Source organism: Scophthalmus maximus, chromosome 9 (assembly GCF_022379125.1).
Source record: "Scophthalmus maximus strain ysfricsl-2021 chromosome 9, ASM2237912v1, whole genome shotgun sequence".
NCBI lineage: Eukaryota > Metazoa > Chordata > Actinopteri > Pleuronectiformes > Scophthalmidae > Scophthalmus > Scophthalmus maximus.
Genome location: NC_061523.1, coordinates 19,086,533 through 19,114,122, shown reverse-complemented (window position 1 = coordinate 19,114,122; position 27,590 = coordinate 19,086,533). Strand labels below are relative to the sequence as shown.

Here is a 27,590-nt window from a genome sequence, read left to right as displayed (position 1 = left end):
TCTTTGTGAAAAGGTTGTGATTTAGCTCTGTGCGTGTCGTCTCTCAGGAGGGATCCGTAGGGGAAATGAGAGCTGAGGATATTACTCTGTATGTTTGTGTGCGAGTGTTTCACCTTAGCACAGGTCTCACCGTCCCGGCCAAAGATGAAAACTGCGTGAAAAATACAACCTGTTTGAAAGCAGTTTTGTGACTTCCTATTAACTGTATTTAATCGCACACATTTCCTTCTTCCCCTTTTCTCCCTCAGTCGCCTGCACTCCAACAACCTCCACTGTGACTGTCACCTGTCCTGGCTCTCTGATTGGCTCAGAGCCAGACGGGGCTTGGCTCCCTTCACCCAGTGCATGGCCCCCGCCCACATGAGAGGCCTCAATGTGCCAGATGTGCAGAAGAAGGATTTTATTTGCAATGGTGAGTGAACACACTTGAATATTTTATTAAATATTACAGAGCTTTCACACGGCTGAAGTACACCCTGAAGAACGTTTAGTACTTTCAGTGACACGCGGTTCTTCTAATCGTCACAGTCATGATTTTACTGTTTCTTGAGTGAAAGGGGTTATTTATTTTAAAAAGCCCGCCTTGCCAAGCTTGTAGTTTGTAGTTTGGCTCAACATTTTCATTGGCTTTTTGGGGGGAGGAAAAACCCTAAAAGTATTTTTGCAGAGAAGCTGCATGTTTTGGCTTCATTGAAGCGTCATAATATTGACACACGCTCTGTAATAAGACTTGAAATCTAGTCTGTAAGATCGTGTTTTTACTTTAACATGGACACTTGAACTATTCAGCCACACTGTTCACATGTGAATTTAGTGCAACAGACAGCTGACGCTTTGACATAGAGGTATACGACACGTGGAACGTAGTAAACCCAAAGACCATTATTACAGGTTGTTATCGTCTCCATTCAGCTCAGTGTTGAGTTTGTAACACTGAGAGAATTACACGGCGTGGAGCGCATAATCAGCTGAAAGGCCGGCATAAGAGCAGTGGTGTTATCAGCTGCAGATAGTATAGCCAATGTTTATAGGCCTCTGATTCAGCTCTCTGCGCTAATCGACTGTCAGGCTGCCTGCTCTTTATTAGCCTCTAGCCCCTGCTTCTCGGCCTACATGCTCCATTCCACCTCTCTCTCTCTGTCTCCCTTTTCCATTCCTTCACTCCTTCCTTCCCTCCCTCCTTTCCTCAGCCTCGATATCGCGTCTCCCTCCGAATATTTTCTACACGACCCTCTTCTCTAACCTGTCACACTGCTTATGTCAATATGTGACCAGGTGATATTTTGTACCGACCCCCTGACACTGTGTGCGGCAGTCTCTTCCCGTTTCCCCAATAGTTCAGTAGCAGCAGGGGGACAATCATGTCCTTTACCGAAACCCAGCCTCTGTTGAATGTTTCCAGAGTCTCATGCTGTGTATGATGTACCTGTATTTCACCATCCACAGGTCCGGTGCAGACGGAGTCGAGGACTTGTGTTCCACAGGTGGCCGTGTGTCCGGCCAGCTGCAGCTGTAACAACAACATCGTGGACTGTCGTCGCAAAGGCCTCACTGAAATACCTGCCAACCTCCCCGAGGGCATTGTGGAGATGTAAGACTTGTGTTGCACTTCGTTTTCCTTACATGTGTAAATGTTCAATTGACCAGTGCAGCGTTGGGCGAGTTGACTGGTCAGTACATTCCACATCATTTATACCAGATATAGATGCCGAAATATTTTGACCACACTTTCCATCATCCAGATTACCTGCTTTTTTTTTTTTTGCTTTTTTACATTCAACTCAGCACATTTCACTGTCAAACTGTGCTACGTGGAAATAAATTAGATGTTATAATGTGATTTTACTCAAATAAAACATAACGGCCACTTCAAAAGTTAGGCAGAGTGTGAATGAAAAGTAATCATACAGTGCTCGTTTTATACCTCTGCTGCATTGATTTACAGGTTAGTAACACATAGAAAGGCCATTCTGCAAAATAAGTACTTATACTTATACTATATTTTGAAGTATTGGTGTTTATGTCCCGTTTTAATTAAGAGCACAGTCTGCTTTCCCTGAAAACCCTCCATCTCTAACACTCTCTGCTCATGTGCAGATTCGCTCTGTTTTTTTTCTGCTCTCAGTTATACTGTTGCTGCACAAATGCCCCGTGCCTCAGTTTGAGTCCTTCTCGTGCTCAGGCTGCTCCTGTGCACTCGTGAACTCTGAACACTGTCTCTCGCTCTCGGGTTTTGTTGGAATGACCCAGTCAAAATTCCCCAGCCGACAGAATGCCAGGTATCGCAGGTAATGCCAATTCGGGCGGTTATAGGTTCGTCGGATCACTCGCCAGCAGGGCTTGTATTTTATTTTAACGGTATTGTTATTTTTTTTTAACCTTAATTGGTGGGGTCATATTTTTGCGGCAGGAGCACACATCCATGATAACCACAGTGGACAAACAGCTTTGAGCAGGAGCACGTGAGCAGGGGCTATTTGAGAGAGAGCGAGAGCAGGGTTTCGAGGCATAACAGTGCAAAAAGTGAACATGCTCTTGAACAAAGATTGGAAAGGAACCTCATGATAACACTGTAGCATTGCAACTTTTACTTTAAACTTCTCCACTACTGCAACACACACACACACACTTCATTGTGATCTTTCGACACTGGCCATGCAGGCCGACCAGGCAGGTGGATGATTCACCACGATGAACTAGACCTTACTCCTGACCCAGACTGTGGCAACCGTCTACGTGTTGCAGCGGTAATCTCTTTGAGATTGCAGCCTTACTCTCTCTGTTAGACACCATTTTTACTCTTCCTCTGCTGCTCTTTTTGTCTCTTACACACACATTTAAACACACACACACACACACACACACAGACACACACCCCACAATGGGATGTGTTTGATATCCGTATTGATCGCTGTACCCTGCTTGTTTGTACGGAGGACAGCTGGTTGATTGCTCTGTGACTAAAGGAGCAATTCTCCCCTGCAACGCTACACCAATGCCGCTATACCTCCCCAGCATAACTAATTGAATCACACACACACACACACACACACACACACACACACACACGTACCAATGCACACGCATATATGCAGACACACCAGTTTTATTTGCAAATATGAAATACGTACTTTGGAACAAATCCATTCTTCTGCCTCAAGACACACATTCTGCGTCTGTGTGTGTGTGCCTGTGTCCTCAAGAGATCTCATCAGATCTAGGAGGACACAGGCACACACACACACGCACACACACACTCGCACACAAAGATAGAATTTGCATTGAGTCCATTATAATAAATGTTGTTGCTGCAGCCAGAAACAATAGAGTATAATAGGATGATGTATCGTCAGTCCTCCAAATGGGACAAAGTCATCTTTCTGCATGCTGGTGGCAGGGATCACTGCCAAGTGTGTGTGCGTGTATGTGTGTGTGTGTGTGTGTGTGTGCGTGTGTGTGTGTGTCATCTAACAACACAAAACAGGTTTGTCTTAAGGCATTTACCTTCATTACACGTTAAAGAGGATATGTGTGTGTTTGACTGAGCTTTAAGTGTGTAAGTGTATTCATATGCAGCCTGTTGTGTAACAAACCTGTCTCCAGTTTCAGTTGTTGTTTAATCAGTCCCCTCACCCCATGGATTTTTTTTAATATAGCCTCTATAAATGTCTTCCCTTTAATTCACCCTTTGATATTGAACCTCTTAAGTGTCTTTGTATCAACCTTGCCTTACTGTCCCTGATATAATTTGTAACTTGTTGTGTGTGCAGATTGCCTCCGTCAATATCTGTACATCCTTGATTCATTTTGACCCCTAAGCTCAAATAAGGTATTGCTGGCTGCCAGGCGCGTGAGGTGCAGGAATAGAAGGAGGTGAACAAAGCCAAGAAACGGTCACCCCTGAGAGTTGGGTTGTGTTTTAAAGCCAAGTGTTTCATTTATAAACACTGTTTCAGAGTAGTAGTCACAAATTGATTAAATCAGTTCAACTAAATTGCATTTAACGTCCGCAAATGTTTTTAAGTAAACTTCATAAAATGTATTTGTCGTATTAAACTGCACCTTTTACAAACAACGATCCAAGACATAGATAGATAGATAGATAGATAGATAGATAGATAGATAGATAGATAGATAAAATGGGAAAATAGGGATGAGAGTAGAGGTAAATAGCAGGTCTGTCTGGGGGCTGAAAAGGAGGAGGACAGGAAGAAAAATGTGGATGAGTTCCCATTCATCATTTTGACAGCTGACCCTGTGGCCGGCCTTGGGACCTCCCTCTGTCCCCCTCTTCTCCCCAGGTTGTTCGCACTTTTCCACTCGTCTGATTTCTTTGTCGTCCTCCTTTCCCAATCCCTTTCTTTGGGGAGTCTGCACCGATCCCATGAGTGCCTTTTTTTCCCTCCACTAACTCCTTGACTTTTCTTTCTTCCATTTCCTCCCATCCTTCTCTTTGGAGAAACGAGGGGAATCGAGGATTCTACACATTTTTTAACTTGTTGTGCTCCCGTGCTTGAGGGGTAAACAGGTTTTGCTGATAACCAAAGATTGTTCCATCCCCAGTGTAATTAAAGGAGAGAACATTTACATAAGCTATTTTGTTATCCATTATGTTCTGTTGCTGAAGTTGTACTTACTTTATGGACCTGTATAAAATCTTTAAAGGGGTTGTTCAAGTTCAAGTAACACAGTTTTTTTTCTCACCCCCTCTATTTTCTCTACTCTGTCTATCTGCCTCTCTTTCCAGTCGTTTGGAGCAGAACTTGATTAAAAGTGTCCCAGCAGGAGCCTTTACTGCCTACAAGAAACTGAAGAGGATGTGAGTTTGTGTGGATGTAACTGCATACATTTAAACACACACACACACACGCACACACACACGCACACACACACACACACACACACACAACACAGTCTGTGTGTATACTTGCTGCTAGTGTAAATGCATCAACACACTGATATATACTCCAATACATTTTATTCACCTCTTACTGAGGTTAACAACTGCAAATGTGTCTCACCCAAAAATCATTGGGGTTTTTTTACCAGAAAATGAAGAAGTCCCAGTATAGAACCTTGCGGCAGTCCATAGTAAAGTGCAGTTACAGTATTTCAGCATTTATTGAGCCCATTGAGTCTATTTACATATTTTAAACCAACCTACAGCTATTAGCAGGTTGATGGACTTTAGCAGCATTAGGCAGATACATACATTAGTGCAAGTGACTGAAAATGCCAGACCTGCAGACTTGTGCAAGGTTATAAGGTTATCCGACCATTAACCTGCCACGCACACACACACACACACACACACACTCAGACACACACACACTGGAATTTTTACCTCGACAAAGTGTTAAATAATATATCTTACAGTGGTGGAAGTGAATGACATGAACTGCACTTAACATGCCACTGCTTCCAGTCCTCTCTCTCTTTCTCTCTCCGTCTCTCTCTGTCTCTCTCTTATACTTCTGTCACTTCACTTTTTTTCCCTCACCCTTTCCATCTATCTCTCTCTCTCTCTCTCTCTCTCTCTCTCTCTCACTCATTTACTTACCCATCCAGCCCCTCTTACTTTTTTTTTCACTCCTGTCCCCTTGCCTTGACCTCGGCTGATGTATTCTCTTATGATCATTTGTCAGACAGTTCTAGGACATTCACACAGAATGAACACCATTACTGTGTATTACTGTAACGCACTTATCTGCTCCCTCTCTCCTTCTCTTTTTCTCCCCCAGTGATTTGAGTAAGAACCAGATTTCTGACATTGCTGCTGATGCTTTCAGTGGCCTTCGCTCGCTCACCTCATTGTAAGTATGACACATTTGCCTGCCAAAAAGCACACACACACACACACACACACACACACACACACACACACACATACACACACACAGACTGGTACACATACACCTATCGAGGCAGAAAAGTAATTGCGTCACCAGACATTTAGCAAATAAAAAATGTTGTCGCTGTCGATGTTTACAACTGAACCACAATACAGCTATGTGTGTCTAATCATAGGTTTGTGTGTGTGATTGTACTATAATCACTGTGTGTGTGTGTGTGTGTGTGTGTGTGTGCGTGCGTGCGTGCGTGTGTGTGCGTGCGTGCGGGTGTTTCTGAGGCTGATAATAACATGAAGGACAGTTTAATTTGACTCAATCTTGAGCATGAAAATGAGACAGACAGTCAGACAAGAAGGGGCAGACAAGGTGAACTCTCCCGGGTGTTGAGACTGAGCACACACATGCGTGCACGCGCACACACACTCACGCACGCACACATGAGCACAGAGTTGAGTTGAAGAGGAATGTCACTGAGAGACCAGAGACCAGTCAGGAGTGATGTAGCATAATATAAAATAAACAATTGAATTGCATGGTAATCAAATGAGATAATTTTTTTTTTTTAATTAAATCCGACATTGGAAAATTTGAGTCTGACTGTAACACTCCTCCAGTTCTCGTCACCAAATTAGTTTTTTTCAGCTGGGTGAGTTTGATGACATTTTAACCTCAATCCAATACGTTGAAAGTCTTTCTTTTCTATCTGGGGATCTGTATATATACAGGAATATGACAAAGGAGCTGATGACAGCTAGTGTTTTTACATGCTGCCAACATACTAACGGTATCTAGTTTTGTTGTCTGTGTGATTTGAATGGAAATGTACAGGGCAAGTAGTCATTTTACAATTATTGCTACACCACTCAACCTTGAAATATTATATTCACCCATCCTTTATAGGTACGTTATAAATATGAAAACAAATTTACTGGGCATTTTTATCAGTGTTTGTAGTTATATCCTCTCCATGGCATCATAAAACACTGCCAGAGTGATGAAAAAATGTCATACCATTCGATGCTCGAACTGGATAATGCAGACCAGTGTCCCTCTCTATTGGCTGATTGTATGAGGAATAAATACATTTTTTCCTACATCTTGTCCAAGTCTTAATGTGTAAGCAAAGCCCTGTAAACACTGAAACTTACATGATGTTGTCTCGACTGTCTTGTGCAGGGTGCTGTATGGCAACAAGATCACAGAGTTGCCCAAGGGATTGTTTGATGGACTGGTTTCCCTGCAGCTGCTGTGAGTACTGTCTGTGTGGTCTGTTATGAAGTGTATACCTGTGTGTATGTGTGTGTCGTCCGTACTGAAAATAATGAAATACATTATTCAAAGAACACACTGAAGCAAACGGAATCCGTGAAGCACAGAAGTATTGTGGATTTGTACCAGTATAGTTTTCTGTACGTTTCTGTGTTTGAGAGCTCAATGATTCATGACAGACATTAATTGGTATCATTTTTGAAGAATTATGGTGTCTCTATGCGTTACGCTGTCTCCTAATTTGGCAGTATTGTGTCAGATGGAGGCAGCATAATAAGCCAACGTGGCTGAATTTATGTTAAGCCTTATACTTGACTTTCCCTAATTAAGATGATTTGACACCAGCAAGTCACATCTACAGCAAATTACCCCTGGACCATAATCACAGCTCAGGCCAACGTTATAGATCCTGCTTCAATATATGGTGGTAATTTCATGAGGAAGAGAACACCAGGCATTTCATCCACAATCACTGGACCAATACTTACTAATAATCACTACAGTATAGTAATACAGTAACCCTTCTTCATGCATTAACCCTTCATCTAATCTTTATCGTTTCTGGGTGCTGTGTGTTATTCTTAAAAGCACATGCACCAAACTGGTGTACTGTAGTAAAATAGTTACTATACTCCAATAGTTCTTCTTATATTTACTGTCTACATGGGTGAAATCTATTGACTCTGAATAACTTCTCACAGGCACAGATTGAAACTTCAGCTGGGGTTCGGCATGCACTAAAAAAATTCAGGCTCCTGTAATGACAATGCTGGTACTGTGCGTGGCATATTGTCCTCGCAAATGCCGCAGTCCACTGCAGAAACAGCTAATGTTCTGGGCTTTTCCATCGTAAAGTGAAGTGAAGCGAAGAAAATGAGGATGAGTGAATCTAACCCACAAACACCTTTTACAGGCTTAGGTGGGTCATTAGGATGCGTGGCGCATGGTCAGACAGAGAGAGAGGGGGAATGGATGGATGTATGGATGGAGAGGGAAACATGGAAAGCAGGATGAATGCAGAAAAGATTGGAAATGAGAATAAAGAAAATCAAAATGAGATTTGTTCCACCATGTCCACAATATCATTAACATTCTGTAGCCCCTACTAGGAAAAGCAATACCCTCAGACCCTGTCATGATGGTTGACTCATAAACCAGTAATCAATGAATGAATAAAGTACTAAATGACCGGTTGATAGTACTGTCCTGCCACATCATTGGCCAGTCCTAAAAAGACAGTATTTCACCATCTGGATCTCCTATCTCCAAAAATGTGATCCATTTGATATTTGGATTTCCAGCTGATGTTATTTCTCTATATGGCATAGTAATTATAAATTATACATGTCAGCTTTCGCTGGTGAATCTAGCAGAATGTCAACCGTCCATGACAATGATGAGTTTATTGCTCTATACAGCAACCGGTCTGCTGTTTGTATTGTCTGCGCTGCTTCGTTTTACTGGTGCAGTTTCAAGTAATTAGTTCCCCCTGTGAGGTGCCTAATGAGGCGTGGATATGTCGCAGAGCAGCGTGTGTGTGTGTGTGTGTGTGTGTGTGTGTGTGTACACGTACAGTATAGCTGCGTTGTGCCAGTATAGGTGCTCGTTAGGATGGCGATGGAATAGAGATGATTAAGGTGAGCTGCTGTACCAAGCACCAAGTTAGTCACCTGTCAGACAAAGAAAACAAGGAAAGAAAAAAACAGTAGAAGAAACAGAGAGTGAAAGAAAATACAGAGAAAGTGTTGAGTATGAGAAGTACTGGCGAAAAAGCTGACAGTGTGTAATAATTTGTTAGTGGGTGCAGGTATGAAAAAACTGAGATGGCCATTTACCTCATCCCTCAATCACATTTCTCATTTCCCTGTCCCTCGCTCCTCCATTTTGACTGTCAGCCTCTTTCGCCTAAATGTCTATCTGTGTCACTACAAATTAAATTTTCACCTGTCCCTTCTTTGTCTCACTCCATTATTTCCTCCAAACCTTCTCCATGTGTCCTCCTCCCCGTTTCCCTCTCCGTCCGTCTCTCCCATTAAATACAAGGTATCACACTACCCACCCAACACTAGATATTCCCCTACTGCTCCAGGAGAGAAAGCGAAAATCTATAAATCCACAATTTTCAGATTTATGGGTCATTGCCCGGAAAACAATATAATCACAACTGTGGGCAATAGTGAGGGACAATGAAACAAAGGAAATACATTGTAGTAGACATGCATCTGAGAAAGATAGGTTATCTCATCATTTGCAAATGTGTTTATCCTTTGTTTGTGAAGTGCACAGCGATAACCAAGCTAAGTAATTACTGCAAATACAGATTAAAAAAAGCAAATGCTGACCGGCTCTTCCTTGTGTTTCAGGCTTCTGAACGCCAACAAAATTAACTGTTTGAGAGTCAACACCTTCCAAGACCTACAGAACCTCAACCTGCTTTCACTGTACGACAACAAGCTGCAAACTATCAGCAAAGGGCTGTTTGCCCCCCTGCGCTCAATCAAGACTCTGTAAGTACCTACAGTAGAGGCACACAATCTGAGAAGCATGCATTTTTTATTGATTTTGTTCAATGAGAGTGCAAAGGGGTCCGCGCATTTAGACGTACACGGCCATTGTCATGATGATCGAGGAAAAAGGAGCAACAAATGTGGGATATTGGATGAATCAGGAATATTCCATATCAGTCAGCAGTGAGAAGAGTTGCAGAGGGTTGCATTTTAGTATAACGGAAACTTTTGAGATCTGAGATGACTCCTCTTCGACTCTCTCTTTTTCCTGTTCCCATGACGAACCCATCTTCCCTCCCTCTGCTCTCTCCTCCCCCTCTCTCAGTCATCTGGCTCAGAATCCCTTTATGTGTGACTGTCACCTGAAGTGGCTGGCTGACTACCTGTTTGACAATCCCATCGAGACCAGCGGAGCTCGCTGCAGCCACCCCAGGAGGCTGGCGAACAAACGAATCAGCCAGGTCAAAGGCAAGAAGTTCAGGTGCACAGGTAAGGCATGAGTTCACACACACAAACACACACACACACACACACACACACACACACACACACACTTAAATGCACACATACGAACACGGGCCAGCATCCATTGAGTCATATGTGAAGGTTGACAAAGAGTCACACTTATCGGGTCGAACATTACAAACACGTGTAAACAGAAGCATTTACTAAAACACACACACGCATTCACATTCAGTCTCCCTCCCTGTGGAAGTATTTTATTCCTGTAATTTCCTTTGATATGAGTCATGGGCCTCACTAATTACAACACAGACCAATTCGGTATATTGAAGCAGCACAGTAACTAACTCAGCAGGGACCGGCCATAGATGTGATCGCCCACTTGTGTGAAATTATGTTTGTGTTTTTGGTGCAGTGGCTCTTCCCTTTGTTGTCCCTGTTTTAAATGTTAGGCCATTTTTTCTCTGGCTCAATGGAAAAAAAAAATGTTTAAATCCCCTTGCAGACGTTTTTAAAATTTGAATTCTGTTAGAACAGTGGTGACAAAGCAAATTGTTGTTTCACAAAACAGCATAGTGAGTGACTATGTTAACTGCATTACTTCCAACAATCACTTTTATCTTATTCAAAATGTGCTAAGAAATATGATCATGTAATGTAATTATCAGAAATGGTTTTCTTCGGTAACAGCTGCTTTCTTGCAGTTGGATGTAAGGATGCCCTGTGTTTGTTTTACAGTGAGCAACGGAGTGGGCTGTAGAGGTATACACTTCATTTGTGTTCCAGATGTTTTGTTTCATTAGGAATGTGAAACCTAAATAAAAACATAACAGCAGTCCGATAAGGATGTAAGAAACAGTACGCAAAGGTTTCGAGCTCGAAAGCAATTGTTGCCATCCCAGTCGTCTTAGTTTCACCTGTAAGGCCAATTTGGTGATGTTTCCGCCCCCCCCTGTTTTCTAAAATGGTGCGCCACAACCCAGACTGGTCACAACATTAAAAGCATAACCCAAACTATTAAATGGTAAAGGCTTTTATCCAAAATCCTTGATAGTATCAAGAGCACATGTGCTACATTTCTAGCATGGAGGGTCTCAGTTGGTGCTCTGCCCATGGAGCTAATCGTGATTCTGAATGCTCCTTAAGCTGGTTCTGGCAGTCCTCTTTGCTTCAGCCCCTCCTCTCTGCAGCCCCATGCCTCTCCCTGCATCTCCTCTTCCTCTCTGGAGCTGTGTGGACATGTTTGCTACTGGTGGACAGTTCTCTGGTTCCGCCTCCCTTCCTGTGTGGATCTGCAGCTGTCTGTTGCCTCTGCTCTCCCGTATGGACCCTGACACCCTGACTGACTGGTGCGGCTCTCTGTTGCCCCGCCTTCCTCCTGTGTGGACCTGCATTCTGATTGGTTCGTGCAGCTGTCTCTTGTGCTTGATCTAACCATGTGGCCCCGCCTATTGTGGCATCACATGGTTCCGTCAAGCGCCAGGGACCGCCGGGCACACACCCACCTGCCTCCCCCCGCCAATCACACGCCGCGGAGCAAAATTGGGGGCTAAACACGCAACTTCTGTTTTATACATGTGAAGGACGATAACTGTGGTTGAAGTAGATAACCGATAGACAGATAATCAGACGTCAGAATACTATGTCAACCAGTGTGGAATACTACTTGACTGGTGTTGTACTGTTGGGCAATTTAGAGGTGCTCTGTGGAGTTTTCCTGTCAAAACCGAAACTCTGTGTGTGTATTCTTGGGGCTAGTCAATCAAATGTGTTGAATGCATTTCCATCCTCACAAAACATTTGCAAGTCCAAAATTAGTTTTCATCCATTGTTCACTAGCTTGCCTTAGGTTGGTGGATTACATAATTTCATTGCACCATCATTTAATGGTGGAATAGATGTGATACCAGCAAGAGGGCCGTGTATTTCATCCCCCATGTGGCCGGACTTGTGTACGTGTGTCGTTACGCGCGCACACTATACAAAAACAAGTGACCCACATGTAAAAACCTGGCTCCATAGCACTAAGGTCAAAAACTCCACAGGATGCCTTTTAGTGACACGAAAAGATCTTTTCAACGTGACTGCTCAACTGTCAGCATACATTTAAACTCTACACATATTATTTCCAGCTTTTCCCAGTGTTATTTGCTTCGTAGGTTGTAAACCTCATCAAGAGAAATGCTTGGTACACCTCTCTCTACTTTGAAATCTTCCGGTGCTTCAGTGGTTAGCATGGCTGATTCCTTCCCCCCACCCCTTAACCCTTTTCTGCTCCAATTGAGGAACACAGATTAACTTTTCTTTTTTTTTTAAGTCCTCAATCCATTACTGTTAAAATTGTAAAAACCAAACGCTCTCCTGGCTTTATTGCTGTCCCTCCTTTCTTTGTTTTTTATTCTCTCCCTGGGTCTTCCCTTTCTGTCAACTTGCCAACCAACAAGGTTTGCGGCAGCCCAGAGACATTATTCCAAGATACCCTGCCACTGAAGGGAGCCAGCCACATCTCATAAAAGATGAGACATCATTTGACGAGCAGTGATCATTTACAGAGTTCAAACCAAGGCTGTTCACTGACAAATCTCACTAGGTGGTCTTAGTAGTCTCAGTTGCCATCAAGGGTGTGCGCCAGGAGAGTGTAGAGAATGGAAGAACAAGTATAGTCTGTACCACTGTGAGGAAAGACTGGTGAAATACAGAAAATGTGAAATTGACAGAGTGCAAACAGACAACAAAGCCGACAAGGGACAGAGAGGAAGAGAAAGAGGCAATGATAACCGTGAGAAGTACAAAAGAGCGTACGCGGTGCACAAATACATGTGCTGCATGATGTAAACCAGGTCTCCTCCACATGCGCTGGTGGCCATAAATAATATCTGCTCACATTATATCTATACAACAGAAGTGGTCTCTGGCTCACTGTGTTAAACCAAAACATCCGGGGTTAAACCACATTTATCTACGAGATGATTCAATAAAACCACCTGGATCTCTGTGTTTTAAGTTGATTTACAGTTGTAGCCATGCAGAATTACCCCTCTCGGCATCAGCTCCATGACTACCACGTACAGTGCAATACTGCGGCAGCCACTGTCATAAATTGAAGTTCTATTAAAATAATCCTTCATGTCTTGCAACTATTAGTTGGCTTAATGTTTAACAACCTTTGACAGCTGAAAGTAAAATTTCCCCAATGATTTATCTTCAACGAGAAACAGTCTGGGATATTGATAGGAATCATTTTTTGTCCTTCCTTGTAAGGTATTGTAAGTCTAACATTCAAAACGTTTGTCTTTCTTCTTCCCCTCCATCACTTTATCTCTTTTGCCTTCTTTCTACTACTCCTCTGTTGCCTTCATTTACCTGGATTTCCTTCTTTTCCTCCCTTTCTACCCGCTGTCCACCATTCTGTCTATCCCCCCCTCCTCTGATTCTCCGAATCACTTGGACTGCCTCTCTTTCGGTTTCCTCCCGTCCCGCTCTCCTTTGCAGGTCAAGAAGACTATCGCAGCCGCCTAAGCGGTGATTGTTTCCAGGACCTGGTGTGTCCGGAGAAATGTCGATGTGAAGGCACCGTAGTTGACTGCTCCAATCTCAAACTGGTCCGCGTACCTCCGCACATCCCCGAGCACACTACAGACCTGTGAGTTGGCTCGAGTTTCCCTTTGTTTTTTCTCCCTTTTCCGTACATACACACACACACGCACACACACATTCAGTGTATGACAAGAGATTTAAGAGATTGTAAGCCATGTGTTACACTGCTCCAACCTGAAACTGTAAACCACCACACCTCTTGAAACCTGTCACGAAGTTTTCACTTTCTCAGCCACATGCACACAGAAAAACACCAACATGTGGTTTACATACAGGACATCACATGCAGACATACACAAACACGCACATATCCACCTGAAGCGTGCCTATATGCCTCTGTCCCTTTCTCGTTCTGCTTGCCTGTCTCCGTGCACTATCATGAACGTCAGTCTTCATTTTTTGCTCCCCGACCAAAATGCCTCTCAACAGCCTTTTCCATCTCCCTCTGAGTCCCAAAGGAGCCATCATGATGTCTGGCGAAGGGGTCTCACACTAGAATACAGAGTAGTCCCGCGGAGCATACGTTTTACTGCTGAAAATGTAGAGGGAGTAACAAATCTGAATGTGGGGAAGGTTAAAAAGTATGTTCGCGTTCAGAACCTGTTAGAATCACGGCCACGGTCAAAGACTTAGAAATCGCTCATGAGTTATAAAACACACAGCAACTGAGACCAAAAAGTGGTTCTCTGGTTCAAAGCTACGACGCGTGTTCAGCGAGCCCCATTTTGCTTTCAGCACCTGGCCCTTGATAGAATATTCAATAAGCTAATATTTCCACACAGGAAATAGGAATCTAGCCAGAGGCAAAGTTTTGCCTAATAATTCTGAATTGCAAGCAGCTTTAGAATGCAGGTGAAGGATGGAGAGCTTCTGCCAATGCCATCACTGCGGTACTAATGGAGAGCATCGCTGCAGAATACGAGACCATTGCAGCAGATGCGGGATGGTTGCCAGAATATTAATTATGGAGGTTAGTTGTATAATGGTGAGCTCAACCATGGGTGCCCCTAATAATGTCAGTATTACACAGGCAATTAGGCCCCAATTCTTCTGTTTCGCTGTCTCTTTGGTTCTGTTTCTCTCTGTGAACGTTTGAATCTTCCAATTGTCCCTCCTTTTCTCTCTTTTCATTCCGAGGGTGCCTCAAAAATATAAACTTTGTCCTTTATGGTTGGTTAGAGGGCACAACGTTTCTTTCATTTCCAGCACCCTCTCTCTTTCTGTTTCTCTTGCCTTTTCCACAAGAACACAACCACAGGGTTATTTGAATTGCACCCCCCCCCCCCACACACACACACACACACACTGTGCTGCCAGTCATGCCCTGTAACCTAACTTATCAGGGGAAATCAGGGGAGGTTACGGCTAAGCTGAAGGTTTATATATATATTTTTTATCTTCTGTCTATCTTTCTGTTTTTCTCTCATGATTCTTCCCACTAGCCATAAAAATCCTTGACACGAGCCTTGAAAGTGTTCAATAAACATGAAGGAATCAGGCCTAAGAGTGATATTTGCACTCAATAAAAAGCTCTGTTGAGTCGATGTTGAGCGTTCTAGATCACAAGGTAAAGAGATTAAAAAGGTTTAATCGACACTATCTACGTTTAAAATATGCAATCGGCAGCAAAGCAGAAAAGGCAATATCATTTCCCTGCCATCCGCGGTCTACTCCGGACTTTGCAATGTGTTATTTTAGTTTGGCTTTATCCAGGTTGATCCATCCCAGTTCCCCAGTATCTCATTAGAAAGTATCCCCTCCAGCCGAACTTAAACTTCCTCTCCTCAATTCCTCTCACTCACACACACAAGCACGCGCACACACAAAGAGCATCCTTTTAGCAACACCATTTTAGTACAAATTACCTCAATAAAGCAGATGTCTAGCCTTCTATCTCTCAAACTGTTTTTTCCTGGCTTAGGGCAGTGTGGGTATTGATGACCACATAGAAAAGATTTCTCTTCTCTTCTCTTCTCTTCTCTTCTCTTCTTTTCTCTCCCCTTCTCTTCTCTTCACTTCACAGGCACTAAAGGGCCTCTTAACCTTCACGCGGTCATTCCTCCCTGACTTGCAGCCTCTCGCTATCTTGTTTTTGCGGGTGTGTGCGTGCGCGTTCATCAGTGTGCGTTCACCCTAAGCAGTTGGGTTCATGAAAGAATAAATGTCTAACCTCCTCCCTCTATCTTTCTCTCTGTAGGCGGTTAAACGACAATGAGATTGCCGTCCTGGAGACTGCAGGGGCGTTTAAGAAGCTGCCTAACTTGAAGAAGATGTACGTATACATCTTCATCTTCACACACACACACACACACACACACACACTATCCCTTAAATTATGCATGTATTTCTCCCCAGAAAATGAGGTAAAGGGGCCCGTACATGGTGGTGACATAGGAAATAGGTATATTGTTTGTTACAGAAGGATCAGTTTGGACTGTTTTGGACACACATTGCCTTGTCTCTTTTAATTTATGTTTTATATTTTGCATATAGAGGAGGGAAGCCTTGAAATTAGAAGACGACTGAAATGAGCACAGATTGATGAGAACAAATGGGATAAGGTTGTTGGACAGTGATAAGGAATCCAAGACAGAACAGTTGGAAGTGAAGAGGAAGAGAAAAGGAGGAGAGGAAAGGTGATAGAGGGAGGGCAGTGGGAAGAATGAAGTGGAAGGAATGAGGGAAAAGGAGATGATAAGGACATGCATGCAAAGAGGACAGAGAGGAAAATGAGAGAGACATATGCACATTGTAGTGGAAGAGGAGTGACTGTAGACGCAGGAGGGAGGGAGAGGGAGAGAGAGGTGGGTCTGAGGTGTGGAGGAGGCGAATATTGAATGGAAATAGAAGATCGGCCTTCGGTTCAGATTTACAGTCAGTTCTTATCCTACTGTGTGAGCGTGTGCATGCCAGCGTGTGTGTGTGTGCCAGAGTGAGATAGAGAAAGACAGACCAGAGACCAGCAGTTGATTTATTGGAGAGGAAATTGCTAACCATCTCGCAGTGTCACTGACGATATAGATTGGCTGGCGCTCATTTCCATTTTCCTTTCCTATATTCCTTTCCTCCCTTATTCACCTTCTCTCCTTTCCTCACCTCTCTCTTATCCTTCCACACCCTCTGCTACTTTTCTTTTCACTCTGCGTTTGTCTGCAAGCATTATATTATTTATTTATTTGTTGGTTTATTTGTTATTTTCTCCTTCTACCTCTCCTCTCCTCCCAGGCTGATAAGAGAAAGCACAAAACTTGGCATGAATGAAAGCTACAGTAGAAGTGATATCTATCATCCCAACTCATTGTCTCTGTGGCCAAATGCTCTCTTTTCATTTTCATTTCACCCATCGTGCAAGGAAGAGAGATAGTAATCATTTTCAGTTGTCTGTGAACACTCATTTACTTACGTTTGTGTGTGTGTGTGTGTGTTTGTGTGTGTGTGCGTGGTCGGTGTTTGCTTTGAGAGTTATAGTAATGACTGTTATCACTATATCTTGTACAAGACGAGGACATTACCATGAAAGGGAGAAGAGTTATTACTTATCAGTTGAAGGGATGTGACTGATTACTGCAGTTAAAGTGGGAATATTGTGTAAGAGTGTGTTTGCATGCGTGGTTATGTTTAGAGCCCGACCGATATGGATTTTTCGGGGCTGATGCAGATACAGATATTAAGGAGTAAAACATTTCTGATAATGATCTATCGGCCAATATGTATATATTTTTAAAAAATGGCAATGATTCAAACCCTTATGACAAAGAAGGCCTCTCTGAGGATTGATAATTGACAGAAACCATTAATTTCATCAAGAATAACGATAAATTTGAAAAAAAACACAAACACAATCAATAATATTGAAGTTCATAGACTCTCCTACATGTACAAAGGCACGCAGAAAAAAAAACTAAATATGGAAAACAGCGAGATCTTTGATGTCTTTGTTTGTCCTGCAGCAACCTGAGCAACAACAAACTGAAGGACATTCGTGAGGGTACGTTCGATGGAGCTGGTGGCGTTCTGGAGCTGCTTTTGACTGGAAACAAGTTAACCGGACTGCAGGGACGCATGTTCAAAGGCCTCACTGGCCTGAAAACTCTGTAAGTTTACAATAGTGTGAATGAATGTGTACAGAAGTACAGGTTGATAGCCGTCTGCATGTCCGAAATAATATGGAAACTTAAAATATGGAAACGCTTATTTTAACCTTCAAAAAAGAACTATATATAGGATGGGAAAAAGTGCCCCTGATGCACAAGTGGATGAATGTCAGAAGCAGTGAAGTGAAAAGTGAAAAACTTTCATTCACATGGCCATATAACTAAAATCAAGACAATGACTATACCCCTGTCTATACATGGTTTTTCCTTGTTGCCCTTTAACGAATGTTATTTGAATATATTTTCAACAAAGTATGTTGTTGCTTCTCCAATTATATCTATATAAGTTGTTCTAGTTACTGTTCTATTTGAGTTCTGTTTTTCCACCAAAATGGCCGCCTGCTGTTGTCTCTGTTGTCTTGAATACTAGCACTATGACTTGTGGTGAACCTCGTTACCTCGTTTCTTCCCCGGACTACAAAACAGAGGGGCAGGCATGGCCACTCCCTAACCCTGAAATCAAGGCTAATGACAGCATATTGTTGTTTGTCTAATTTAGAAAAACCCACCATAAATAGGCTAGCGTCCAATTGGGAGATACAGGATAGTGCACAAAGTTCTGAGCTAATCTGTCTGTGTATGCTCAGTAATGACGAGCTAATGCTATCCTGTATATATCTATGCCGGCTAATGACTCTCTAATGGCATCATGGCTGTCTCTGTATTATGTTAAGAGGCTCCCTGCTCCAGTAATAGCCGTGCTAACTAGGTTAGCCCATCCCAGAGATTGCTAATGCTAACTAACTCAGTTAGCCTGGTCCCACATGACTGAATGTCAAATATCTAATGTCATATTACAGAGTCTGTCGCGTTTGTCTCGTGGGGACTGGTTTGAATTTACTCCTGCTTTCTGTTTTAACTTTTTGTCCAAGTTCTTTCATCCTCTTTGTCTCTTGTTGTGTTTTCTATTCAGCTGTTTTAATACACTAAGCCTGGCTGTCAGAAAATGTTCCTCAGGAAAAATTGTAGTATAATCGGGACTCAGTACATCACATTGATGTTACAAGCTTTAATGAATTCATTTTTCGTTAACATTTAGTAATGATGAATGTATGCATTAAAATACAGGAGCCTTCATTTACTAAATATATGTTTTTTGTGTTTCCAGAATGCTGAGGAGCAACCAGATCAGCTGCATTGACAACAGCACGTTCACGGGTCTGAGCTCAGTGCGTCTGCTGTCGCTGTACGACAACAGGATCTCCAGCATCGCCCCAGGAGCCTTCTCCACCCTACACTCCCTGTCCACCATGTGAGTCGCAGTCGTCTGCATTCCTTGCTCTTCATATTGCATATTTTTGCACATTCTTGATTTGTTTATTTCAATCCCATTATCCCCGTTATCTCTCAACGTGTGTCCCACTCTGTTTCCCTCAAATCCAGAAACTGTCTCTGCTTCTTTATTAAAATGTCTCTCTCCTGTGGTTGTGTGTTTGAAGGGGACCTACTCTTATTTTTATTTTATATAGTCTGTGCAGAGAACTACAGAAACACCTGCCATGATGTTGAGTCATGACAACCTTTCACCTGCCACATAACATTACTGTTAGGAATTAGAGAGCGTGATGCAGGGAGGCGAGACATCTGGATATGTGTGTGGTTTTAGTTTTTTCCATTTTCTGACCACATAGATGTGAGGGCTTTGAATAATAGATTTTATAATGTCAATAAAACATTACAGGTTGAGTCTTACATCATTTTCTCACTGTGAACAGAGACATACCAAGTAAAAAAATGTCTCCTCGCGTCCTCACTCTTTCTTTCATCCGTGCTTCTTGCACTTGTACTGTCTTCTGTGTTTGCTCCCTGTCCTGCTTTGTGCCTGTCACCTCCGATTCAAGTTCATTCTCGAGTCTTTTGGGAGGAAAGGTGGGAGACAAGTAAGGGAAAATGGGGACAGCAGAGGATGGATGGAAGAACATGTTACATAAATTTGAAAACAGCTCAGTGGGGCTGTTGGTGATTATCACTGCACAAATGGAAAGATTACATTTCCCTCATCTCCATCATTTTTCACCATTCATCTTTTCAGCATTAGTTTTTTGGTGGGCCATATAGTTACACTTGATTTTGTATACAACACCTTCCAGTTGTTTGGCATGAAGGATTTATTTCTAGACACTCTGTTCTTAACACTTCCTCCATTTCCATTATCTTTCCTCTGTCTTACTGTTCTTCTTTCTTACTCCCTTTCTCTCTCTCTCTCTCTCTCTCTCTCTCTCTCTCTCTTTCTGTTACTCCTACAATTTCTAATATCCGTCTCCACTCTTAGCGCAATGTTTCCCTTTAGAGTTTTCCCATTTAATTAAAAGATTAACACACGGAAAAGGAAGGAAGGGATTTAGCTTAGGTCTGGTAGCCACGCAGCGAGGTCAGTTCATTACAAGGAAATGAGGAAATAACTCGTCCCTATCTATAACAGCACACTATTAATACTGTTGCACAAATGGCAACATTCAGTGTCATTACTTCAGCACAAATGTTGCACATTTCTAGACACGATTTTGGTGGCACTTTCTATTATACTAGTATAATAAGAATTGTAATAAGTTTTATGTTTCTATTCATTATTTTGACTGTTAGTTGAATGTTTGTCTCACTGTCACCTGGATGTGCAAGCAAAGAGAGATGCCTCTTGGATGCCACCTTTCTAGTGTGCGCTACGTACTGTCCCTCCGCATTCAGTTCAAATTCGGTTCATCATCAATATTACATGAGCAGTCTTATAAAAGCAACAAAATGCGAAGAAGTGTTGATCAAAAATGAATTAAATGGACGGATAACCTTTTCTCTTTTTCTTCCTCTTTCACAGTTTCTCTCACTCTGCCGCCTTTTCTTTTCATTCTCCAGCTCGCAGTCGTTACAAAGTGAATAAAAATCACTGATAACCTTTTCTCTTCGCATCTCTTTTGTTGCATTTCTCTCTTTCTTCCTCTTCGCTCTTTGTCTTCCATCTAAATTTATTTGGTATTTTAGAGATTGACCAAACAAACAACAGTTTACCGAATGGTTTCCTGCACACACAGAACCATACAAATATTTATAATTCTGATCATCATCATGATCATTTTTAATGGCTCCTGACATATGTAGTTAATCATCTCTCTCCATTCGTTTTGTCGACAGTTTTCATGCTCTGCTTTGTACGCCACAGTTTTATCATGGGTCCTGGCTGTAAATCTTGTTTCTGCTCACTCAGATTATAGATCAATATTTTGTTTATGCCATGATGAATTCATTAAATTGTGGAGACAAAGACTGGTGTCCATTCCTATTATTTTGCACTGTGTCAATGATTTCATTCTCTCTCTCTCTCTCTCTCTCTCTCTCTCTCTCTCTCTGTTGCTCTCCCTCTTTTATTTCCATAGTAACCTCCTGTCCAACCCGTATGTGTGTGATTGTCACTTGGCCTGGCTCGGTCAGTGGCTAAAGAAGACCAGAGTAGTCAGTGGAAACCCTCGGTGTCAGAAACCAGCCTTCCTGAAGGAGATCCCCATCCAGGACGTGGCTACCCCTGACTTTACATGTGACGGTGAGTCTCTCATTACCTCTGCCCTTACAATAGGCACATTTTGTATTTTAGTTCCACAAAAGCAATTTTGAATAAACAGGGCTTTAGACATAAGCCAGGAATGGACAACACTGGAGACTGTATGGGATTATTTTACACAGGCTGTAAATCCCCTACGTATTTAAAATTGCACTGGAGAGTCAGGAAACCCAAAAGGTGACAGTCTGAAACCTGAAACAAATGACATGTCAGTCAGCAGCCATGTGTCCTGTATGGATAAGAGCATGAGTCAAGTGATTGATAGATAAATTAACTATGTCTTTGGATCATGTTGACGGATCCTAATAATTTAATACATTCTCCATCCTTTAAAACTGAAATTCCTGGAAATTCCTTCTGCAGTGCAGCATCAGTTGGTGAACAAAAGGTCAACAGAGAAAACTCGTTTAACTGTCACATCTACATTATTACATAAGGGTTTTTCCTTGTGTAAGTTACAATGAGTGCCCTACGGCCTGGCCCTAATTTTCTACTCTCAAATATCCCCCAAAAAAGGATTTGTTTTCCGGGGGGACTTTTATGATATCACAGTGGAATCCTGTAACATCCTCGGATACTTCAGGTTTTTTGATTTGTGCTGGACTGAAGTCGACATACCCATTGCAGAAAAACTTCCATTATCCCATGTCTTGAGTCAGCAGATACACGTACACACACACGCTCTGCCGGGTATTGTGAGGACAGAATAATCAGTAACCACTGGCAAACAGCAGCCTGAGATGACATCAGCTTGTGGTTTCTACAGTGACGTTGCCGTTACCACGACGATGCCTGTCTATAGCTACTTAGGCCGTCGGCTTGGCCACCAAAATTTGACGCCATAGGCAAAGTGTGGTCTGGCTCTCCCGTCTATTACATCTTTCTTTCTTTTTTTTGCCCTTTTTCATTCTTTATGGCTTTACACTTGAAACATTTTTGGATCCTTTATCTCTTTTTCTCCCCGTCTCACTTTGCCTCTCTCCCTCCTGAGTTTCTTTGAATTCGTTACACTTTTCTAATTTCCTGTAGATGCGCTGCAACCATTTACTGAAAATGAGTTCGGAAAGTAGTTACCTGGTTTGGCTCAAGTAAGGAAATGCTAAGATTGTATTAGATCTTGATATTCATTCTTACATCTTGCACACTCAACCACACACACACACACACACACAGGACTTAGTATACTCAGGAGGGCATTACCATGGTAACATTGGATCTCTAACTTTAATTTATGATATATGATGATCCCAATCCTAATCTTAAACACAAAATATAACATACAGAGAGTCATAAATATAAAATAATGTCACGAAGAACTGAGGGACTATCAGACAAACCTATACTCTTATATTAATCTCATTGTTGAGCTCACATAATGGTTTGAAAATGGAAATCAAAATGTCTAAATTATCACCAACATCAAATCAGTTTTTCTTGACAATATACTGCTGTATATTAATATATCAATATTGTGCGGAACACAAACTGAATACCAAACAGGGGCAACATATCCTCAGATGTCCATACTCTTAAATTTCAAACTTTCTCAACAGAACAAAATCACAGAAACACAGACATACAGCCACGGTCCCCATGTCCAGTCTATTTATAGTTGCATAAAATGGCTGTTAGGTTGTCCAGAGCCAGCCAAGGGAAAGGTAAAGTTAATTGAATTTGTGAGGAGATATTTAGCGCACATTTAGATGTAAGTTCAATTAGCCAACTGTAGAATGAGTCAGCCCACGGCTAAGCGTCCCCGTGGACTTGTGAGCTACACACATTAGATAGGACACAGACATATACACTTCGAGTGCACACTCCTCTACACACAGGCACCGAAGCTCCCCTTTACTCGACATTTAGACATGAGCACAATTAGAAAACTACAAAGCGAATGAGAAAATGGCCATTGGACAGAAGGAGATTGCTATTCAACAAGAAAATGTGCACCAAACTCAGCCTGTGCATGCACATACTGTACACCTATACTCACCCACACACATGCAAGTATTGTATAAGGCGGCATATTGGCCAAAGGCAAAAGTAGCGAAATATGAGCATACATGAGCATAAACGTGGCTTTTCTCCATCGTAATCGCTTTCCTCTGAACACACCAACTCGGATTCCACTTGTGTTATTATTGGCTCAGTGTACATGCTTCATTATCCCTCATCATGGTTTTAACTCAACGTGTTTTACATTTGGGAACCACAGTTCGACTATTTACATAATGCGGTGCTAGATCAAAGCTGTGTGGGTGTATGAGTTTGTCCGTCAGTCAAGATAATAGAAGCAGTTTCAAGCCAAGAACAACGTTCTAGTCTCTGATCCGTCTTATCTCTGAGTGTTACAATGATTAAGATCACTAAGAGGGTTTTTTTTGTTCGTACCATGTGTTTGTGTGCCTGTGTGGATTATAGCCTGCAAAGCCTGAGCAGCTGTTTTATAACTCAACTTTATGACTCATGTTGCAACTTATATTTTGTTGCTGTATTTACAGAAGTTTTCAAAGTTATCACGGGCCATCCTATCAACATCTGTTCAGCATTTAGCCAGAGTCATCTGAGGGGTTTTAATTTAAGCCTACTGCGACCTGCCTGCAGGTCCTGAGCCAGATGTTGAAACACAAGTGCAGCTGATTTTTAACAGCCTCTATTCATTTGATATGGATTATAAATTACTCATAAAAATTGTTGAGGCCGGCCTTGAGTGGAATTAACTTTAGTTTTTCTCTTTTAATCTATTCAGCTATCCATTTGCTCTTTTCCTTCTTTGTATCTCTATCTCCTTTTGCCCTTGTCTCTCTTAAGCTGTTCCTGTCTTTTTGTCTGTTCTACTTCCTCCCCCCTCTCTCCTATGTGTGTTGCTGTTTTTGGTCATCTCTGTCCATTTTTGAATTTCTCCGTCTCTGCCCTTATCCCTCTCTTCCTTCCCTTTTGTCTCTCTCTAATATCCCCCTCACTGTTGCTCTCTCTTTCCCCTCTCTCTCCAGGTGCTGAGGATAATGGTTGTCTTCCTGCGTCTGGTTGTCCTGACGTTTGCACGTGCTCAGACAGCGTGGTGCGATGCAGCAACAGAGGGCTGCACTCTCTGCCCAAGGGCATTCCCAAGGACACAACTGAGCTGTGAGTCACGCATGCATGCATGCACGTGCGCGAGCACACACACACAGAGAAACAAATAAATGGATCTACTTGTTAAAATATAAAGACACACAAAACCCTGATGAAGGTACCAGCAAACATCTTCATGCACTCAAGCAAAACTGGGGATTTTGGTCAATGCTTACTCTCCAATAACATGCAAAGTCACAACCACGCACACATAAACACACACGCACACACACACACACACACACACACACACACAGTCACACTTTGCTGCAGTGCAATATTGATGCAGCAGTCTGCCCTTATGCTGCTTCAGGAACTAACAAGTCATTTAGTGACACACCCTCTCTCTTTTTTCCAGTTTAACATAATGGGTTAATGCAGGTACTTGCATGTGTTTACGTGTTTGTCACCACAGGTATTGCAATATTTTTTACAGTATAAGTACAACACAGTCATATATTGTCTTATATGCATTATGTAACAAAAAAGAGAGAGAGAGAAAGAGAGAGAACAGTAGAACATTTCCAAACAGTCGAGAGCAGATACAAAAAAACTGTCCTTGGCTTGTTTTCGTGAAAATGTTTTTTAGCTGATTTAAAAAATTTCAATTATTGTAATGCCAAAGATGAATCTAAAGTAGCCACAGTCCACTTTTTACTTTTAAACGCTTTTCCACTGCAGTGAAGATTTTTCAGACTTCTCCTTAGTACAATAATATGATAATGTGATGTTGTTGTTTTTTTAGATTGACCGTACCCTAGCAAGACAAACACAAAATATGCTTGAATTTTTTATTATCTACAACAGTTATTAATGATTTATTTGGCTTTTGAGTTGCCTGTATATTGCCACTTGTAAATGGTTTTGTCTGTCTCCCTAATTTCAAGATAGTAAAAGAAAGAGACCAATAAAAGAAATGTCCACAATGGTAGTAATTGTTTTTAACTGGTGTGGGATTAAAAAAGGGGGTAAAGCAAAATCAACTTAGATTTGGGAATTTAGAAAATAAATCTGCTGTAGGAAAGGTGAATTATTACTCACAAGCACACTGAAAGCCCTATAGCTATGAAATAGGCCTGCTCTGTGGGGTCAATAGCAGTGATTAGGTATTGATCAAACTGAAGAAGACTCTCCATCATGCTGTCCACATGACCTACTTATGACCTGAGAGAGTGAGGAACAGACAGTGGATCATAAAATGTGTGCTTGTGTGTGTGCGTTAGTGTATATATGTTTCTGTACTTCCTTCTCACTTACTAAAAAAAAGAAAAGAGTGAGACAGTGATATTTTTTGCAGTAGTTGGAATACAGTATGTGAAAAAGGCGACATGATAACGCTGTTATATTAGTGCCATGCTCCTCCTGCTTAGTTGTGCAGATTTAAAGCCCATCACTGGTAATCCTGTCACCATTGTGATTTACTGTCTGGTGAATTCAGGGGTGATAATTTACCACAGCCGTAAACGTATGCAGAAAATGTGGCATCATTGCAAGAATCCAACCTGTACGTCAGTGAAAAAGCTAACTGTAGATGACACCAGTGTGAAAACGATTAAAAGAAACAATTACTTCATGGAAAAGGGGTCTTGTCTGGTGCGATACACAAGCATCCACCTCTTTCTCATTTCTCTTTATACTCGTGTTTCCTGTCAGTCACCTCTGAAAAAACAAAACTGGGAGAAGCAGAATGACAATTAATGTTGAATCTTTTAAAATGATCATTTTTTAGTACATCATGATAATATTTGCTTCCCCGTTGAAGGACAAGTTCTTCATTTTGGGATTAGTTCTTCCCTTTTTAGTAAAATATTGATGCCGCTCTCACGTTTGTGGGTTTAGTATGGAACTAAATTCACAATCGGTTTAAGTTAGCATAAACACTGGAAGCACATGTCTCTCCAAGGCCGAAAGATATGTGTAACACCTAAAGATGACTTATTAACATGTTGTACTCCCGCATCACTTTGATTGATAATAAGTTAATGAAAAAAAACAAAATATTAAAATTCGCGCGCGTGTGTGTGTGTGTGTGTGTGTTATACCTCCTACATTTACTATGCACCTTTCCTTGCAGTTACCTGGAGGGTAATATGCTGACATCTGTGCCCAAGGAGCTGGCATCCCTGAAGCAGCTGTCACTGGTGTACGTACTGCTCACATGACCTTGAAAAGAATACGCACAGCAAATCCTTGAGCAGATGGTTTAAAGGCCTTTTTTTAATGCATGTATACATGTGCACTGTATGTGTCTCTGCATTTACTGAGTGTTTGTATCCACACAGGGACCTGAGCAACAACAGCATCAGCACACTGGCCCAATTCACCTTCAACAATATGACTCAACTAGCCACACTGTAAGTTACTACGGTAACGCACACACCTATGCTTGTGTATGACAATGTCGTATATGAGGTGTGTGTGTGTGAGTGTGTCAGGTTAAAAACCTCTTCAAATCTCTGCTTTTCAATCTCTTAACTTTGATTTATCTTCTCTGTCAACCCTCTTCTTTCTTTTCTCTTCTTCTAACGTTTCTCTTTCTAGCTTTTCCACCTTTGTCCTCCTTTTGCCCCAAATATCTCTTCACTCATCTACTCTCTCCACAACCTCTCGTCTGTCCCATGTCAAGCTCCTCTCGTATCATCTCCTTCCTTCTCTCTCTTTCGTACACATGTACTGTACTATATTGTTTTCGTGTACACAATCCTCCTCCCTCACTAGAAATTAAAGTCTGCTTTGCCTCCCCCGCATAGATGAAATATTCCACATCTGTTTGCCTTTATCATTCTATCTGACATTGGATTTCCTTTTCTTAAGTGTGTTTCTGCCTTTTTGCTTTAGACTATCTAGTGTATTACATGTTTTTTACATCAACTTGCTGGATTGTCTGTGTCCAGGGAAGGTTGACTGGGCACATTTTGACTGAGCACATTTGCTCTTTTCCAGCAACTCCTTGTTTCATATTTCATACAGTTGCACTGATTCACGCCCGGGAGCTGCCCAGCGCAACCACAGACTCCTACTGTTAGCCCCCAGATAGCATCACTGGACCACTTTCTGTGTTAAATGCTTTGCTCTAGTATACCTC

General features: G+C 42.0%; 1 protein-coding gene across 2 annotated transcripts in view; it reads left to right on the top strand.

Moving 5' to 3' along the window:
- slit3 (slit homolog 3 (Drosophila)) overlaps positions 1-27,590 on the top strand; it is a 217,608-nt gene that overhangs the window by 157,190 nt on the left and 32,828 nt on the right. For both annotated transcript variants that reach the window (XM_035650188.2, XM_035650189.2), the window contains 15 exons: positions 249-412; positions 1,447-1,591; positions 4,748-4,819; positions 5,742-5,813; positions 7,029-7,100; positions 9,485-9,628; positions 9,954-10,117; positions 13,583-13,733; positions 15,885-15,959; positions 17,638-17,781; positions 18,950-19,093; positions 21,210-21,373; positions 24,385-24,517; positions 26,580-26,648; positions 26,788-26,859. In XM_035650188.2, coding sequence (XP_035506081.2) covers positions 249-412; positions 1,447-1,591; positions 4,748-4,819; positions 5,742-5,813; positions 7,029-7,100; positions 9,485-9,628; positions 9,954-10,117; positions 13,583-13,733; positions 15,885-15,959; positions 17,638-17,781; positions 18,950-19,093; positions 21,210-21,373; positions 24,385-24,517; positions 26,580-26,648; positions 26,788-26,859 — 1,785 coding nt within the window. The remainder of the gene's footprint in view (positions 1-248; positions 413-1,446; positions 1,592-4,747; positions 4,820-5,741; positions 5,814-7,028; positions 7,101-9,484; positions 9,629-9,953; positions 10,118-13,582; positions 13,734-15,884; positions 15,960-17,637; positions 17,782-18,949; positions 19,094-21,209; positions 21,374-24,384; positions 24,518-26,579; positions 26,649-26,787; positions 26,860-27,590) is intronic.